Source organism: Dipodomys merriami, unplaced genomic scaffold (genome assembly GCF_024711535.1).
Source record: "Dipodomys merriami isolate MVZ:Mamm:240054 unplaced genomic scaffold, mDipMer1.0.p SCAF_72, whole genome shotgun sequence".
NCBI classification, from domain to species: domain Eukaryota; kingdom Metazoa; phylum Chordata; class Mammalia; order Rodentia; family Heteromyidae; genus Dipodomys; species Dipodomys merriami.
In genome coordinates this window covers 2,959,811-2,977,495 of record NW_027206313.1, presented here as the reverse complement: position 1 = coordinate 2,977,495, position 17,685 = coordinate 2,959,811, and the positions used below count along the sequence as shown (strand labels likewise).

The following is a 17,685-nucleotide window of genomic DNA, read 5'->3' as shown; positions in this document are numbered from 1 at the left end:
AATTCCAGAATTGAATCTTGTAAATGTTGGAAACTCAGGGGTTGAGCCCAATAGCAAAATAGAACGATGTCTCAGTGGATATGCAGCTCGGTAGACATTAGTTCTGAAGGAGAAAGAAGTGCATCAGTAACATTAGTAAAAGACAAAGCAACCATGATGCAGCTGCAAACTGTTAACATAGCCGAAAATATAAACAAATGCCCAGATCAACAAATGCTGGCGAGGCGCCAAAGAGATTTATTAGTGCATGTGGTTGAAAATATAAAAGAGAAAGGCCACCATGCAAATCAGCCTGAGGTTTGTAAGAAGATAAACATGTGAATCACATTTAACTAAGTACTGTACTAATGCTCTAGGTGTTTATCCTAGAGGAAAAAAAAAACCTTACGCAAAAATCTACAGAGTCATTGTAACATTTTTGATATGCAGTGGAGTAAACTTGGATATATTTATCACAAGACAGATTATGCTTTGCTAAAAGGAGATACTATCACAAATCTTCAAACAGTATGGTATTCTATTTATGTAGCATTCTTAAATGAAAAGTTGCTTTTGAGGAATGAAAGGGTGGTGACCATTGAGAAGTACTATTGTGATGGTATTTCTGTGTCTTAATTCTAACAATGGGTATACAAATCACATATATGTCAAAGAATTACTCGTGAAGAAATTTAATTTATTGTATTGTTCCAATCAATTCTTTGTTTTGCACCAGGGGAGGAGTCCTGGATAATTGGCTATGTGAGGCTCCCTGGAGAATTTCAGTAACTCTTCTGAGGCTAGAGTTACTTCAAAATTAACACGTCCACTTTTCCCCCATCTGAGTGCCGGGGGCTCATGCCTTGGCCTCCTAAGCTATAGGAGAGGCTAGGAATGGGAGGATCACAGTTCCAAGCTAGCCTAGGAAGAAAAAACATCTCCGGATCTTATTTCGAACCATAGCTGGGCTGCAGCAGCAGATGCCCACCACCCCGAGCTACGGGGAGGCTGAGATCAGGGAGGATGATGATGGTCCCGGGACAGTCCTGACCGAGAAGCTCCATCTCTACAGAAAGATGGAGTCACAACTGATTCCACCAACAGCCGCAAGCCTATTTAAAATAAGGTGTATAGTAGCTTAGGTGCAAGCCCAGAGTAGAAAGCAAGGCTCTGTGTAAAAATAACCAAAGAAAAGGCTGGTGGCCTGGCTCGAGAGGCAGAGCACTAGGCTAGCAAAGGCAAGGACCTAGAAATAAAACCAAAACCCCATAACTCTCCTTTCTCAAAGCTCATGGAATCCCATGAGATTCACTGAAAGTAGACTGTATACTTAGGCATATCATAAATTGTAGAAAATCAAAGTTACAGATGGATCAAAGCACATAATACCAGGGTATTAGGTGACTTTACCCTTTGTAGGTGGTCACAAACACTGCCATTTTAAGTGTTGTCTCAGTTTTCAATAAGAGAACTGAGGAAGAGCCCAGAGATACCAATGCCAGGAGGGGTGAAGCCCACAGCACGGTGGTAACGAAGTCCAGCCCTTTTGTTTTCAGATATAAAGATTTCTAATCCATCAGACACATTGAACCTACTGAACTTAAGTATGGTTTTTTTTTATTATGAATTCAGAGAATGATAATGTGCTACTTCTTTGGAGATGTATCATTCCAATTTATTAAAATTACCTTGTTAAATACAATTTGTATCAATTAAGACACATTAGGTCACAAACAACATTTTATTAATAGTGGGATGTTCAGGTTAAAGAACAATTTAAACAGTTACCGTTCAAAAAAAAGAGCACAGGAATTAAGGCATGGGCAGCTTCCCTGTCTCTTAGGCAATGACAATTTCCAACCATGGCAGTCGCTCATGGTTTCTTTTCCTAAGCTTGAAGGTTTCACGGTGTAATTTTGCTTCTTGGTCCAGCTTAACGTATCGCTGCCGGTCAAGAAACAAATCTCAAAGGGCTGTGGCTCCCATGAGCGTTGGCTTCTTCGGGTAGGACGAGCCTAGTCTCATTGGATTGCTTCATCCGTCTTTGCTTCTGTCCTGTCAATGCGTGGGTAGCACGCATTGCCAATCTGTCATCTCTCAAGGGATGGCATCGTGCATGTCGTGTTTGTCAGAAGCACTTTTAGAAATTGAGTCCCAAGTTTGGAGGTGTTTACCCACCACAGTTGCTCTCGCCTTCCCTTCCTAAGGAGTTTCTGTGCAACTCCACTGGCAAAGGTGTCGCCCTGGTGTTCACTGGTTTTTCGCTTGTATGATACTGCTCCTGGTTGGCATGGTCTGACACCGTGTCTTCTGGAGGAAGCGGTGAAGATGGTTAGGAGGGGTTCTCTGGTCCTGCTGGTGGTGTTGAAATAGTGGTGGCGGTGGTGGGTATCTGAACAAATTGGGTTGAAAGGTCACGTCCGGAAGATCAAGCTCAGCGGCAGCTAGCTTGGTGGATTCATTTAGAGGCCAAAAACATGGTAGAAGTCGGCCAAAAACGTGGTATAAGTTGGCCAAAAACATGGTATAAACGTGGTATAAGTCGGCCAAAAATGTGGTATAAGTTGGCCAAAAACGTGGTATAAGTCGGTGTGGATGCGTTCCTCGCGCGCTGCTTGTCAGCGCTGGTCCTTATTCACTGCAGGGGTCTCGATCGGGTGTCTTGGATGTTCTCTTCTTCTTTTTGTGTTTCCTCTTGCTCCTCAGGGAGGCCAAGGCCGAGTGGAAGGCATGGCAGCTGAAGCCCTGGCTGACTCCATGCTCCACGTGGTCCTGGAGTATCTCCAAACTGGAGAAGACCCTGCAGCAGGCCATGCACCTGTAGCCGTGCTCCAGGGCCACCAGCCATTCGGGAGTCTGGGGCCTGGACCTGTCCTCGGGAGCCGCAGGCTCGACGGGGCCCTCGGGCTCCTCTGGTCGCTCCTGAGCCTCCTGGTCCACGCTGACCTCACTGTCACACAGCAGCTCGTGGGTAGCCACGTCGGAGTACCTCACCTCCCTGGCAATCTTCTCGGGGAACATAATGTTGTCCAGTTTGATCTTTTTCTTCCTGGGCGGCTCCAGGTCTTCCAGCTCTGGCAGGACAGCCACGCCCCTCTTCAAGCGGACGTGCATGTAGTACACTTTCATGACTCTCTCAGTCTCCACCAGTGCCGAGGACGTCGATGGCTTATGGTCGACCAGACTCATCGGAAAATAGTTGAGCGGGAAGGCAGAGGAAGACTCCGGGTTCATCGGACCTTGGGTTGAGGGCATCGGGGAAAATTGAAAGTATGGGAAATGCTGAGCTACTTTATGGATTTCTAGAAAAGAACGTGGGAATCAAGTGCATAGGAAGACACCTCTCTGTGTGGCCAGGCACGGATCTGAGGGCAGAGCTGTGTGTGGCGCGTGTTACGTGGGAAATCCACGCGTAGCGCGACTCACTGAGCTCTAAGTGCATTCAGGGGCAATGTACGGTGAGCATTTCTGGTGCTGTGTGGTGTGCTTTGCAGCACTCACGAACATCTAAATGCTATCAAACCTTCTCTTAAGGACCACGTGGCCTAGGGCTTCGATGTCAGAGGCAGTGTGTGGGGCCTGGTAAAGAGCTTATGGGAGAGTGGGTGCAAAGATGTACAGCATCTGGCTTGTGAGAAAAGTTCATCTGAAATGAAGTTCTCGGGGTTTGGTTCCGGCTAGGGGAGGCTATCTCTGTGATGGGATGTGAAGTACTTTCTGGGTTAATATTTCAATGAATGTTTAGAGCATGGTAGCATGCAGAGCCGAGGGGGCAGGACATGTATCTATGGAAGGTGGACAGATAATGGGGCCCGTGGATGAGAGAGAAGATGGGTTCACACTTGACGTGAAGAACACAAAAGTGTGTGGCCTGGACACTGCTCTGACCTCTTGGGACCAGCTCTGTCCTCGGTGGCACACGCCCCGGCCCATGTTCTCATGGGACGTTGGAGGAGCTCAATGCGAGGACCCAGTCCCGCAGCCCTGAGGCCCTTCCTGTCCCGGAGGGGAAAGTGTGGTGTGTGGAGCAGGTGAACAGCTTACCTGCACCTTGCCGGCCAAGCTCAGGGGCACCCTTGTTCCCGACTTACGTTTCTTATCAAGTAGAGGAAAGTTGCTTGGTGAGGAGACACAGGAGTAATAGATGGAGTCAGAGGAACTTTCTTCCTCGGCTGGACTGCACGCGGCCCGGGTGGTGAGAGCGGTCACCTGGGACAGCTGTCGTTCTGGAGAAGGAGACAGGATGAAACGTTGACCTGCAGCCCCCGCTCGGCCTGGCCTCGCCCCACACAGGCTGAGGAGCCAACTCTACGTTCCAGAATCCAAGACAAAAGTGAAGTAGGGCTCGGTGCGCAGGTGCTCAGGAAGCAGAGGCCAGGTCAGCGGTTTGGGGAAATGGGTGTAGGTAGAGTAAGGAAGACCCTATCTCAAAAGCAAAATAAGGAAGTTTATCTGTGGCTCAAATAGTAGAGTGTGAGCCTTGAGCAAACAAGGAGGCCCAGAGTTCAAGCCCCAACACAGGCACAGAAATGAATCAATAAATAAAGCAAAAGAAGTTACTTGAGGTAGCTCAAGTAGTGGAGTGCTTTTCTAGCATGCATAAGGCCCTGAATCAATCTCCCATAGGAAAATGAAAGAAACAGAGTGGGGAGAGAGACAGGGAGAGAGAGAGAGAGAGAGAGGCAAAAAAAAAAACCAGTTCTAACATTGTGCATTCCACTGTGGTTCACTCCACCTGTCATCCTTACTACCCAGGAGGCTCAGATTTGAGAATCATGGTTCAAAACAAGGCTGGGTAGAAATGTCCATGAGACACTTCTCTTCAATTATGTACCCAAAAACGCTGGAATGGGAGCTGTTACTCAAGTGGTAGAGTGCTGGCCTTGTGCAGAAAAAGCTCACAAATGGCACAGGCTCTGAGTTCAAGCCCTAGACCGTTACACACATACATAAGCTTTTAAAATTGTATGTGGTACACGGCAGCAGCATAGTATATCTTATACAAAATATTTGTAGAGATGCATACAAAACTTCTCCAAAGGTTGGGTATTATTAGTGTCAGCTCAAGTTCCTCAGGAGAAGTTTTACAAATAATAGATATGGAATGCAAGTTTATAAAAAAAAGATTTGTCTTGATTTAAATTCACATATATACATATATATAGACAGAAATTCTGGTGTAATATGAACAAACCCTATTTGGACAAATAGATATAATAATAGTTTTGGCATTGTCTAGAAGCTGGGCATCATTTGGTTGGACAACTATGTGTGAAGACTTCACAGACTTTTCTCAGATTCCTTTTCTGGAAATGTGCCTCTTCACAACTTTGTTGGACTTTGACCTTCCTATATTCATATCCCTTTGGGACACTCTCAAAAGGGTGTAGGAAGCACAGGTGCCCTTTTTCAAAGAGACCCGGCAGTCCTTGGGAGACGAGATGATTTATATCAGGTGCTAGGCAAAGTGGCTGCTTGAACTCACAGCTGTCCTTCTATTGTGTCCTTCCTTACACCTTACCTTTGTGAATGGGCTTGTCCATGGAAGATGTACAGAGAATTGATTTTGAAGTCTTTGCTATCTTAATGCAGTCTTGAGACAATCTTGAAGGCCCAGGCTTTGAAGACATTGCTGAAGAGAAAAAAGACACAGGGATGGGGGTTGCATTAAAAAATTAAGAGATGCCATTATAATCGAAAAAGAAACTGGCATCTGTACTAAGACTATATTCATGAACCTGCTCTTCAAAGCCCCAAAATCTAGATATATTAAATGTATTTCTTAGAATGATGTATCCACCTGAGGTATGTAGCGTATCAGTAGCTCAGAATGGTTCCTGACATGTGAGTAGTGTCCATCATTGTGTTACGACCATTTCTGCCTAACCAAAGAGTACACGAGGAATAGGTGTACCGGAAAAGTTTTTCACCTGTAGCTTACCGCATGACAGTCCCCCTGATTCTCCCAGCCTGTAGATTACTCTGTGAAAATCGACCTGATTCCTCAGAGGGTGTGTAAGAAGAAAACACTCAGTACTGCCAGTAATGTTCTCCAAGATGTGCTCCTCTGGCTTTGGGGGCTGCAGCTTGGTGTGGTGCTGGAGGCTGTGAGCAGGGCGGTGATGGAGGCGCCCAGAGGGAGCAGGCTGAGCCCTGCGACCGACCTAGATGGCCCCGGAGCCCCAGTCCCCCGGCCAGCTCCCCAGCTCCCACCTAGCCCGCTGTCCATTGGCTCAGCAAGTGTTGTCAACCTCCTCGGTCTCACACATCTTGTCCATCCTCACATTTCCGTCTCTGCTCTTCCTACATTCATTCTGTAAAGGTTTTCCTGGCACCACGTATGTGCTTTTTAACTGACTCTACACTACCACAGGTTTAGCTGCATTGTGAAAATCCTGTTAGTTTCGCTCATGTGTGTTAATATCTGTCTCCCATGAGAAGAGTCCACCTTTGAATTCACCAGCTTAATAAGTAAATATGGAAGGTCAAGTCCTTTAAAACATTTGTGAACACAAAAAGGTGCTTCATGCCAAGAAACATGAAGCCCACAGCATTGCTAGGTTGAAGTCCAAACATTCTGTTTTCAAATCTGAAGCTTTGTAATGTACCTCCCTCATCAAGCAAGGACACCTGGAGTCCACGGAGCTTTACCTATGCTTTTGTTGGATACATCTAGAGACTGATAACACGCGGTTCCCTCACTTCCTGAGGGGACATGAGGTATGTCTCAGTGTGTGATCAATGAACACTCGGCGATTGGAAGTACAAGGATGGGAATGCAAGGCTGAGCTATGCAATGCCCGCAGACAGCGTGGCGCATGGCAGAGGGAGGGGATGCATTCATCATCTGAGGGAAGGAGCAGAGGGAAAGAGGAGTGGAGTCACACTGAGATTCTTCTCATCTGATCATCTCCGCCAGGCGCTGCCACTGCCTTGCCCACACTGGCGCAACGCTCGTGGAATCGCGTGCTGAGCCGCTCGCTCTCTGGCTCTCATGCCTGGCGGGGCATGCTCCACATGCACCCCCCGCCAGGCCCCAGCCCGAGCCCCTGAACTCTGGGAAAGCTGGGTGAGCAGCTCAGGTGTAGCTTGCCATCCATGTGCAGGTCTCTCATTTGCTCTGCCCTACCTTTTTGACCAATAAGATGAAACTTGCTTGGGGAAGAGACGCAGGAGAAATATTCTGAACTGGACAAATCTTCCTCTGCTCCAGCTGAATGAGTCATGTAGATGTTAGGAGCGTTCCCTTGCAATGTTGGCCATTCTGGAGAATGAAACAAGACCGACCTTGAAACAAAGCCTCATCTAGGGTCTGCATCATTCAAAACCAGAAGGATGATGAGCTTAATGTAGTATTGCTACTACAATTGAGGTAACTTTCAAAACTCCAAAACAAAAGTAAACAAGAGGGTATTAGGATGCAGGCTTGGTGGTGAATAGCAGAACTGAAGTTAGGAAGTAGAGGCAAGAAGACCAAGTGTTTGGGACCATGAGTTCAAATAAATTTAGTGAGGTGCTATCTCAAAAATGAAGTGTAGGTCCTTGAGTGAAAGGTAAATGACAGCACATAGGACCGGAGTCCTCGCCCAGTCCTGACCTGTGAATTCATTATGAAATAAAGCACAAAGTTACTTGATGCAGCTCTAATTGTGGAGTGATTTCTAGCAGGGATAAAGTCCCAGTTCAATCTCCAGCATTTTAGAGAGAGAGAGAGAGAGAGAGAGAGAGAGAGAGAGAGAGAGAGAGAGAGAGAGAGAGAGAGAGGAGCATGAGAGAGCACATCAAAAATATTGTGTGCATTGGCAGCCAGCTGTGGTTGACTTGTGCAATGCTAGCTCTTGAGGAGACTCAGATCTGAGGACTGTGATTTATACCCAGCCTATGCAGTGTCCATGAGACTCTCATCACCAATTAACACCAAAATAGTTGCAGGTGGAACTGTTGTTCAAGTGGAAGCCATTACCCTTCAGGTACCCTTGAGGACATTGCTCAGGGTCAGCACCCAAGCTCTGAATTCAAGCTCCAGTTCCAGCTCGGTCACACACACACAATTTTATCTTTACAATTGTATGTGCCGGAAGTCAGTGGCATAAGGTATCCTTGCCCATGGTGTTTTTAGAGATGCAATACTAGAAACAGAACCAGATGTCATTTCTGAAGATTGGATATTATTAATATTAGTTCAAGATCCTCAGGAAGAGTTCCAAAATAATGAATGTGGATGGCAGGCTTATGACAAGATATTGATGTGTTATATTCATACATACATTTACAGAAAGAGAGGCTGATGTAATATAAATGAATGATTGTTAAGTAGACTGGATATTCTAATAATAAAACATTGAGAATAGTGTAGGAACTGGGCATTGTCTTGTTGGATATTTATGTAAAGGCTTTATAGCTTTGCCTCAGATAATTCCTTTGGATAGGTGCCTTCATGATATTTTTGGATCTTTTTTTTCAATCATCCTATTCATATTCTTTGAAAGGGACCCGGCCAGCAGTCCTTGGGAGGAGAGATCATTTATATCATTTATATATATATTATATATAATGTATATATTTGCTGAGCAGAGCAGCTGGGTTTGAACTCGCAGCTGGCATTCTATTGTCTCTCCTCCTCACACCTCACCTTTGTGAATGGGCCTGTCCACAGGTGGAGTAGGAAGAATCAATTTTGTTTTCTTAATGGAGTCCTGAGCCAATCTTGAAGGCCCGGGCATTGGAGACATCGCTGAAAAGAAAAGACAACAATTAGACATAGGGATGGACGTTGCATTCAAAAATTAAGAAATTCCATTATAAAATAGTAAACACTGGCATCTGTATTAAGACTACATTCTTGAAACTGCTTTTCACAGCCCCCCAAAACATTTCTTAGCACGATGTGTCCACCTGTGGAATGTGTAGCCGAGGGAGAGGGAAGGAGCAGAAGGAAAGAGCGGGGGGGAGTCAGAGGTGCCCCGAAGCAGAACAACACAAGACTGGGCACTGAGATTCTTCCCATCTGATCATCTCCATCACCGAGCGCATCCACTGCCTCGCCCACCCAGGCCCAACACTCGTGGAAGCGCGTGCTGAGCCGCTGGCACTCATGCTTGGAGGGACATTGTCCACACGCACCCCAGCCAGGCCCCAGCCTGAGCCCGAGCCCTGAAGCCCTTTCCAGTATTTGAGGGCAAATAGAGCGAGTGGGGCTGAGTGAGCGCTTCGTGGGAGGTCAGGCTCTCATGTGCTCTGCCCTACCTTTGCTTTCAGGAGGAGGAAGATGGCTCGGAGAAGAGGTGCAGGAGACATACACAGAGTTGGATGGACTTTCTCCCTTCGCTGGACCACAAGCGGCAGGAGCTCTCCCTTGTAGGGTTGGCTCTTCTGGAGAACCAAACAACAAAAACTTTGAACAAGGCATCCTCTAGGGGCGGCTTCACTGAAAACCAGAACGATGAGTGAACTTTGTGTTCCAGATACTGTCACTATCACAACTGAAGTGATTTTTATGACTTCAACTCAAAGGTTAAAAAAAAAAAAAGATACTCAAATCCAGGCCTTTGTGTGCTTGCCTGTAATTCCAGCCACTCAGGAGGTAGAGGTAAGAAAAACTGCTCTTTGGTGAAATGAATTTAGGTAGAGTTAGCAAGATCCTATTCTCAACATCAGAACAAGGAACTGTATGTGTGGGCCCAAGTGGTAAAGTGCTAACCTTGAGCAAAAAGGTAAAGGTCAGAGCTCGGCTTTCGAATTCAAGCCCTAGACCCAGCATGCATGTGTGCATACACACACACAAACACACACACACACACACACACACACAAGCTTAAAATTGTTGTGGTAGCTGTCAGTGTCTTATACATGATACTTTGAGAGATACATAGAAAATATTAGAAACTATGTCATTTCTGAAGCTTGGATATAATTAATAGTCACCCGAGTTCCTCATGACAAGTTTTGCAAATAATGGATGTGGATTGAAAGTGTATGAAAGAATATTGGTGTTGGTATATTTATATTCATGCATACATGTACAGAGACGCTGATGTATATTAATAGACAGCTAAGCAGATAAATGGAAATTATAAGTGCTGGCAACTGGGTATTTATGAGAAAGCATCACAGCTGACTTTAGCCCCAGATTACGTTTCTGGAAATTTGCCTTCACAATTTTCTTTGGAATTTTAACCTTTTCATATTATTTAGATCTCTCTAAAGTGAAATCAGAATCACAGGCACATTTTAGAAAGGGATCTTGGGTAGTACATGGAGAAGGTTCATATGTCAAGTGCCGAGCAAAAGGGTGTGGCTTCCGTTCTAGATTGTTATTCTGTCACATCTGTCCCTTACACCACACCTTGTACAGGCTGGTCCACAGGGAACGCGCAGAGAATATAAATGGAATCATCAGTGTCCTCTTTATGGGCTGGAGCCAATCCTGAGAGTCCAGCTTCTGGAAGAGGAAAAGAAAAGTCAGATACAGGGTTTAGCTTTTGCATTGAAAAACTAAGGAATTCTACTGTAATAACACAAATATCATCTTGAACCAAGATTATATTCTTAAACATGTTCTTCAAAGTTTCAAAATCTAGACAAAAAATATTTCTTAGAGTGATATACCCACTAGCTGTATATGCTGCCTTATGCAGAATATTAGAAGCTCAGAATCTTCCCTGGCACGTATGTTCAAGTCCATAATCATTTGTGTATCCAAAGAATAAAGTGGCCGCCACCTTTATCCATCCACCGAGTGTTCTGTGGTGTCCTAAGATGTTCATCTCTACTAAGGCTGAGTGACTTTTTCCTACCATAATTTTTGGTCTTTTTAATTGACCCTACCCTAACATAGATTTTAGTACATCATGAAAATCATCAGTTTTCCTTACTTTATTTTAGTATTTGTCTCCAGTAGGAAGAGCCCCACCATTGACTACCAACACTTCAGTAGTTGCATTTAAAATTTTTTTTAATTTATTTGTTGCATTTATTCAAATTCTAGTTACTTAAAATATTATTTTTTATTGTGAAAATACTGTACAGAGGGGTTACAATTACATGGGCGAGATAATGAGTACATTTCTTATCAAGCATTGTAGCCTCCTCCTTTGTTTCCCCTTCCCATCCCTTCCCATCCTCTCCCACCCCTTCACCTAATCCTCCCCTCCACCCCAAAGTTGTAAAGTTCATTTTTGACATAACGACTTGTACATCTCATAGTTGCAATGGGTCCACCTGTATCCCTATTTAAATGATTTGTTTTTTCCCTTCCCCTCCACAAATTATACCAACATTGAATACAGTGAAAGCAGGGGTTATACCATGGGGGAGGGACATACAAAGCAACAAAGAAATCATCTTATAAATGTGTTAGGAACAATCACATGAAAGAAAAAAAAACATTTGAATACATATTTTAGGGTTCATTTCCCTAACATCAACTTATCTGGCCTTTTCTGCTTGACTCAGACATATACTAGATATTGCAAATAAGAGAAACCATGGGACCTATGTTTCTTTGGGCCTGGCTTACTTCACTTAATATAATTTTTTCCAAGCCTTTCCATTTCCTAACAAATGGGGCAATGTCATTCTTTCTGATGGAGGCATAGAATTCCATTGTGTATATATACCACACTTTCTTGATTCATCTACTGAGGGGCATCTGGGTTGGTTCCATATCTTAGCTATGGTAAATAATGCTGCAATAAGCATAGTCCTGCTGGTAGCTTTAGTATGATCTTGTTTATGAACATTTGGGTAAATGCCCAAAAGTGGGATTGCTGGGTCATACGGGAGCTCTATGTGGAGTCTTTTGAGGAACCTCCATACTACTTTGCAAAGTGGTTGAACAAGTTTACACTCCCACCAACAATGCAGTAAGGTTCCCTTCTGTCCATATCTCCTCCAGCAGCTGTTGTTATTAGAGTTTTTGATTATAGCCATTCTAACTGGGGTGAGGTGGAATCTCAATATTGTTTTGATTTGCATTTTTTTATGGCTAGGGAGGTTGCGCATTTCTTCATGTGTCTATTGGCCATCCTTCTTTCCTCTTCAAAGAAGTTTCTCTAAGTCTTTAGCCCACTTATTTATTAGGCAGTTGTTTCTTTGAAGATTAGTTTTGGGGGGATTTAATTTTTTGAGTTCTTAAAATATTTTAAAACATCTTAAGTCTTTGAAAATTCTTAATTTCAGCAACTAAACTTTTACTGCTCAAAATAGATCCAACTTGCTTTTTGCACCACAGGAGACAGATGTTAAAACTGAGTGTGCATGTTCTGTCTCATTTGGTGAGTACAGCCTTGTGTGTACATGTGTGTGCGTCTCCCTCATGTTTGACTTTAGTGTGTGTAGGAATGAGATCTCCATTTGTATGAAGCTATGAGTAACGGTCTGGACATTACAGGCTACTTTTGACTATATATAGGCTTACACATCTCCCACGTGACCTCATATCACATACATTGAGGCCTAACCAGCTATATAAAAGGATATGTGAGAAGCTTTTCTGATAGTAGTCACAAGACAAAGTGGCCCTGTGACAGGTGGGCAGGATGATGCTAGTTCCTAGGCTGGGGGATTATGTAAAGTCTGGAAAAATTTGGGACAAACTTTTAATTGAAACACAACATCCCATTAAAGTGGGATTCTTTGTGTGAGAGAATGTATCACATCAAAACCAGGAAGGTAAAGGCGAGGAGGAGGAAGTAGGGAAGGGGTCTGTGAGAATGCTGAGAATTGTGGCAAGCTATATTGTATTCATAAACTACTTTGCTAAAGGGCGTCTGCACAACTACTTAAAAATAATAAAAATAGTTTTAAAATTAAAAACCAATGGGGGATAGTAATCACAGGGGCTGATCTCCAGGTCCCATTCCTCTCTAGCCTCAAAAGGCAAATACTGCCTAGAAAGGTTGTGTTTGTAGTAATGTGACAAAGAATTTAACGTGAAGAGAATTACCTCTTTATTTAGTAGTCTCTTCATTCCTTTTTATGCTCCATTTGTGAAAGGTAATATTGATCAAGTACTTCCCCCAAATGTACTACCAACTGTATCTTAATTTCATAGTCTCTTTTTAGGCTTGACTGATAACACAAGAAGTACAGACACTGTTTTGCTGAGTTCTGCCACCTTCTCGCTGACATACTTTTTTCACTGAAAATGTGTCCAGACAGTATTTCTACTCTCCTTACAAAAAGTGAAAACATTTGTGATGAATTCCTGATGGCCGGACAAAGAAAAAGAGACCTATATTCCCAACTATAGAGAAAAAGAGAGAAGGATATGACTGGTTCCTAAATTGATCTATAAGAGACAGAGCAGAGATACAGAGCTGGACTTCTTCAGCTATACTCTAATTATACTTCAGGTGTACTACTCCAGTTATACTACTACTAGTGTACTGCTGTTATACTCCAGGTATACCCCAGTATTCTGACCTGTCTACATCTGCTCCATCCATTCCACCATCATATGTGTGAGTATAGAAAGAAAGCTAGCACATGCAATATTTCAGCTGAAAGGATATTTTTTTTTTTGTCTCATGAACCTGGGCAATATCTTCCAAAGCATAACCTGGATTTTTCACTTCTGCATCTCACAAATCAGAGGTTCAGAATCTTAACAATCAATTTTGTTTTGAAGTATTTGTGATATTATGTCTCTGTCCTTGTTTTAAATGTTAACCAGGCTCATCCAGCAGTACTGTCTGAATGGCAGCAATAGGTATGGTGTATGTCCTTGTGTTGGTTTGATACATCTCTATGTGTGATTACTGCGTGTCATATGAGTGGAGATGTATGATCACTGCATGTCATATGATTGAGATGTGTGGCTATTCGCGTTGCTCATTGTTATGTGCTTTGCAGCTAAAGCAATTAGTGTATTTGTAAAATCTAAGCAAGTGATCAGAAAGCATGAAGGATGCACAAATCAAACTGTTTAAAGAAAAACCCTGAGTCTTCTATTATGAAAGCACAGGCTCCATGACAGCATAAAGCAGAGTGAGTCATTGAGTTTTGTAACAAGTGATTGCTTTGGATAAACGTGTGAAAGATTAAATTCCTCAAGTGCTGGTGTAGATGTAGAAACTCTGTACTTTCATGAAGTAGCAATATGTCAGCATAGCAAGGTACATGCCACAGAATGTTCTGAGCATCACCTAGCTCCATCCAGAATAGAAGTAATCCCATGTCCAGCAGATGATCCCACACCCTCAAAATCTTGTATAATGGATCATGGGCAACGATAAAAACAAGTTCTTCTGTGCAACAATGGATGGATTTCACATGTGTACTGATGAGTGGAAGGAGACTAACACAAAAAGTGTATAATTCACACTTCAAACACATTTAAACAGCAGAAATAAACTGAGGTCCTTTGTACGTCAGAGTATTATGAACAAGGACATGGAAGATTATAAGAAAGTGAGCGACTGGGAGGCTGCAGATGGGTGTGTGTAGGGAGAGAGGAATGTGAGGACATTGAACTTGAAAAGAGATAGGTACACTATGTTCTTGGACCTAAAATCTCTATAGTGCACCTCCAGTCCAGTTCTTGAGCACCTGCCTCAACGCACCTTTTACAAACCTGATATGCTCCCTTGCGGCGCACGCTGACCTGTGCTTCCCATGTTCTTCCATGCCACCACTCACTCCTGAGCAGAATCTTGTTCTCCACTCATCTATCTGGGCTTGATCTCATTTCCTCATATGTTTTTCCTTTGGAATTTTTCCATTATTAATCTGATTAAAGATACAGGAAGGAACTAGGCACATGTAATCGTAGCTAATCAGGAGGCTGAGATTTGTAGAGGTGTGGCTCAAGGCAAAGAGTGCAATCCTTGAGCAATAAAGCTCAGGGACAGTGCTCAGGCACCGAGTTCAAGCCCCAGGAGTGGCAACAAAAACTTAAAAATAGAAAAGGAAAGAGAGAGATGGAGTGTTTTGGGTTTCCTTCTGGACTGGGCAAGCTAACCAGAACCTTGCTTCCATGTTGTGTCCTGTTCAGTAGTTCTTCTGAACCTGCCCTAATGAGAGAGGGGGAGGAACGAGTATTGTTTTCTCACCTTGATTTGAAGCCAGGATTTCTTCCGAATGCTGCTGAATATCATCTATTATAGTGACTCTCCCTAAGAAAGAGAAAACAATTTTTAACTCATGAATACATTAATTCTTTGGGATTTTCTACTCATCACTGAATAGTTTTTCAACAGTTTTTCAGAATGTAAATCTTTTTTTCTCTTCAGTGTTTCCCCCCTTCTACAGATTATATATATTTGTCGGTCGTGGGGCTTGAACTCTGGGCCTGGGCGCTGTCCCTCAGCTCTTCAGCTCAAGGCGAGTGCTCTACCACTTGAGCTACAGCGCCACTTCCGGTTTTCTGGTGGTTTTTTATTGGAGATAGGAGTCTCATGGTCTCTCCTGCCCGGGCTGGCTTTGAACCGCGATCCTCAGATCTCAGCCTCCTGAGTAGCTAGGATTACAGGCGTGAGCCACCAGCGCCCGGCTGTCAGATTATATTTTTTACTATTAAAGTGCTATTGGAAAATGTATAAAAATAAGCATTCTTTCCCTCAGCGTCCTTCAGAAGTCAAGTGAATAGTCATTTTTGTAAAGGAAAATTTTAACCCCTCACTCGGTGACGGAGTAACCTACAGTACCTTAGCATGGGTAGTTTGGACCCCAAGTTATGAGAATAAGATGTGGGTCATCTGAATCTTCTCTCTCAGACTACCACCCCAGAAAGAGCAGGTGTACCTGCGTAAACCTCTCTCCTCCCCTCATTAACCCACTTCTGCTTTTCCCTCCTTCATGGCCACCTGGAGATCCGGTCTTTTCCCCTTCTCAGCAGGACATGCCCTGCAAACCTACTTTCAGGGAACGTGCAAGTACCTCTTGTCCTTTTTGGTGCTGGGGAGGACTGGTCTTCTTCCAGGTGTTTCTTCTTCTGTTTTCGCTTCATGGTTCAACTCTTTGTAGAGTTACACAAGCTAGATAGCTTTCTCTCTGGAGCGATGCTCTCAGAGAGTGCGTTAATAATAATGGACTCAACTGGTTTAATACAAACAACAAATCTCTGGAGGGGCTACCTCCTCAAAATGCCAGTGTGCTGTCCTGACCGCTGGACAGTACGAAATGAGGGTGTGGGGACACCACGTGTCACCAAGGCTGCAGCAGCGTCTATGACCTGGTGATGACATCAGAGGCTCCCAGTGACCTGCCGAGGGTCACAATGCCCCACGCGTGTGAAGGGCGGCCAGGCTCAGGGTAGCTCTGCTTTCAGAAACCGGGCGAGGGACGAGAGAGTAACAAAAGAAATCTTTCTTTATCCATGAAATCCCATCACCAACTCCCATTGTTTTTATTGTTTATATTATCTTTAGGTAGTTGCACACAGAGGTTTCAATTCAACATGTCAGTCTGTGAGTGCAGTGTATCTTGATAAATGTCCCCACTTCTCATCAATCTGACCTGCTTGCCTATCTATCTATCTATCTATCTATCTATCTATCTATCTATCTATCTATCTATCTATCTATTTTTATCTATTCTTGTATTTGTCCTGGGGCTTGATCTCCGGGCCTGGATACTGTCCCTGAGCATTTTGGCTCAAGGTTATTGTTTTACCACTTGAGCCACAGCTCCACATGGAGATAAGAATCTGACTGATTGACCTGCCCCCACTGCCTTCAAACTGCAGTCCTTGAATCTGAGCCTCCTGTGTAACAAAGGCTACAGGCATGAGCTACCAGCTCCAGACTTCCAACTTGTTTTATATCTTATACTTGAAAGAAAAAGAGAAGTAGACTGTATGGAAAGAGAAGTAGACTGTCTGGATTAAAGGGAAGGTTTGTGTATGTTGGATAACTGCCTACTTGTTCTTTCCAATGGTGAAGCTACATGTATACCAGAAGGTTAGGCGTTCAACTGTTTTCCACAGAAAATAACACATCCGCGTTTATTAGTAGCATTTATGTATACACATATTTAAGAGGTATATTAAAATATATAGGGAGAAAACTGGTCCTATTGAATTTGTCACTTCTATACAAAGCTACCAGGAGTCTAATATTGGACTGAGGCCTAATGAGATATGGGCAGGTTTGGTATATTAGGAATATCTGTGGAAGAATCTTTTTTTTTTTTTTTTTTCGGTTGTGGGGCTGGCGCTCTGGGCCTGGGCGCTGTCCCTCAGCTCTTCAGCTCAAGGCTAGCGCTCTACCACTTGAGCCACAGCGCCACTGCTGGTTTTCTGAGTGGTTTATTGGAGATAAGAGTCTCACAGCTTTTCCTGCCCGGGCTGGCTTTGAACTGTGATCCCCAGATCTCAGCCTCCTGAGTAGCTGGGATTACAGGCGTGACCACCAGCGCCCCTTTAATGTTCTGGTTTCGGAGGGTACCTTCAATCCTTGTTCACTGTTTCCTATTAAAAACACATGCCTGCCACATCTGCTGTCCTGCGTGTACCTGGTCTTGACTTGCCCGCTCTTCCCTGCCTCTCATAAAGACCATTGTGATATGTTTTCATTGGTCACACCCACATAACACAATGTCATCCTTACACTCAAAAGCCTTGACTTGGTCCTCTGTGCACAGTCTATTTTGCCAGGCAAGGTAATATATTCCCAGGTTCCAGGAATTAGTCAACATTTGGGGGTGAGGAGTGGGGAGAGGTCTATTTATTCAGTGTTACACACAAAAATAGATTCAAAGACAGAA

General features: G+C 43.8%; 1 protein-coding gene across 1 annotated transcript; it reads right to left on the bottom strand.

Moving 5' to 3' along the window:
• Positions 1 to 2,610: 2,610 nt before the first annotated feature.
• Positions 2,611 to 15,928, bottom strand: LOC138818187 (protein FAM170A-like). The gene is made up of 9 exons (XM_070009143.1): positions 15,838 to 15,928; positions 15,033 to 15,095; positions 10,325 to 10,420; positions 9,226 to 9,351; positions 8,612 to 8,713; positions 7,109 to 7,243; positions 5,501 to 5,611; positions 4,071 to 4,205; positions 2,611 to 3,218 (listed from the first exon to the last, which is right to left on the bottom strand). Exons 1-9 carry the CDS (start codon positions 15,926 to 15,928, stop codon positions 2,611 to 2,613), a joined length of 1,467 nt encoding a protein of 488 aa, XP_069865244.1.
• Between the last annotated feature and the right edge of the window lie 1,757 nt (positions 15,929 to 17,685).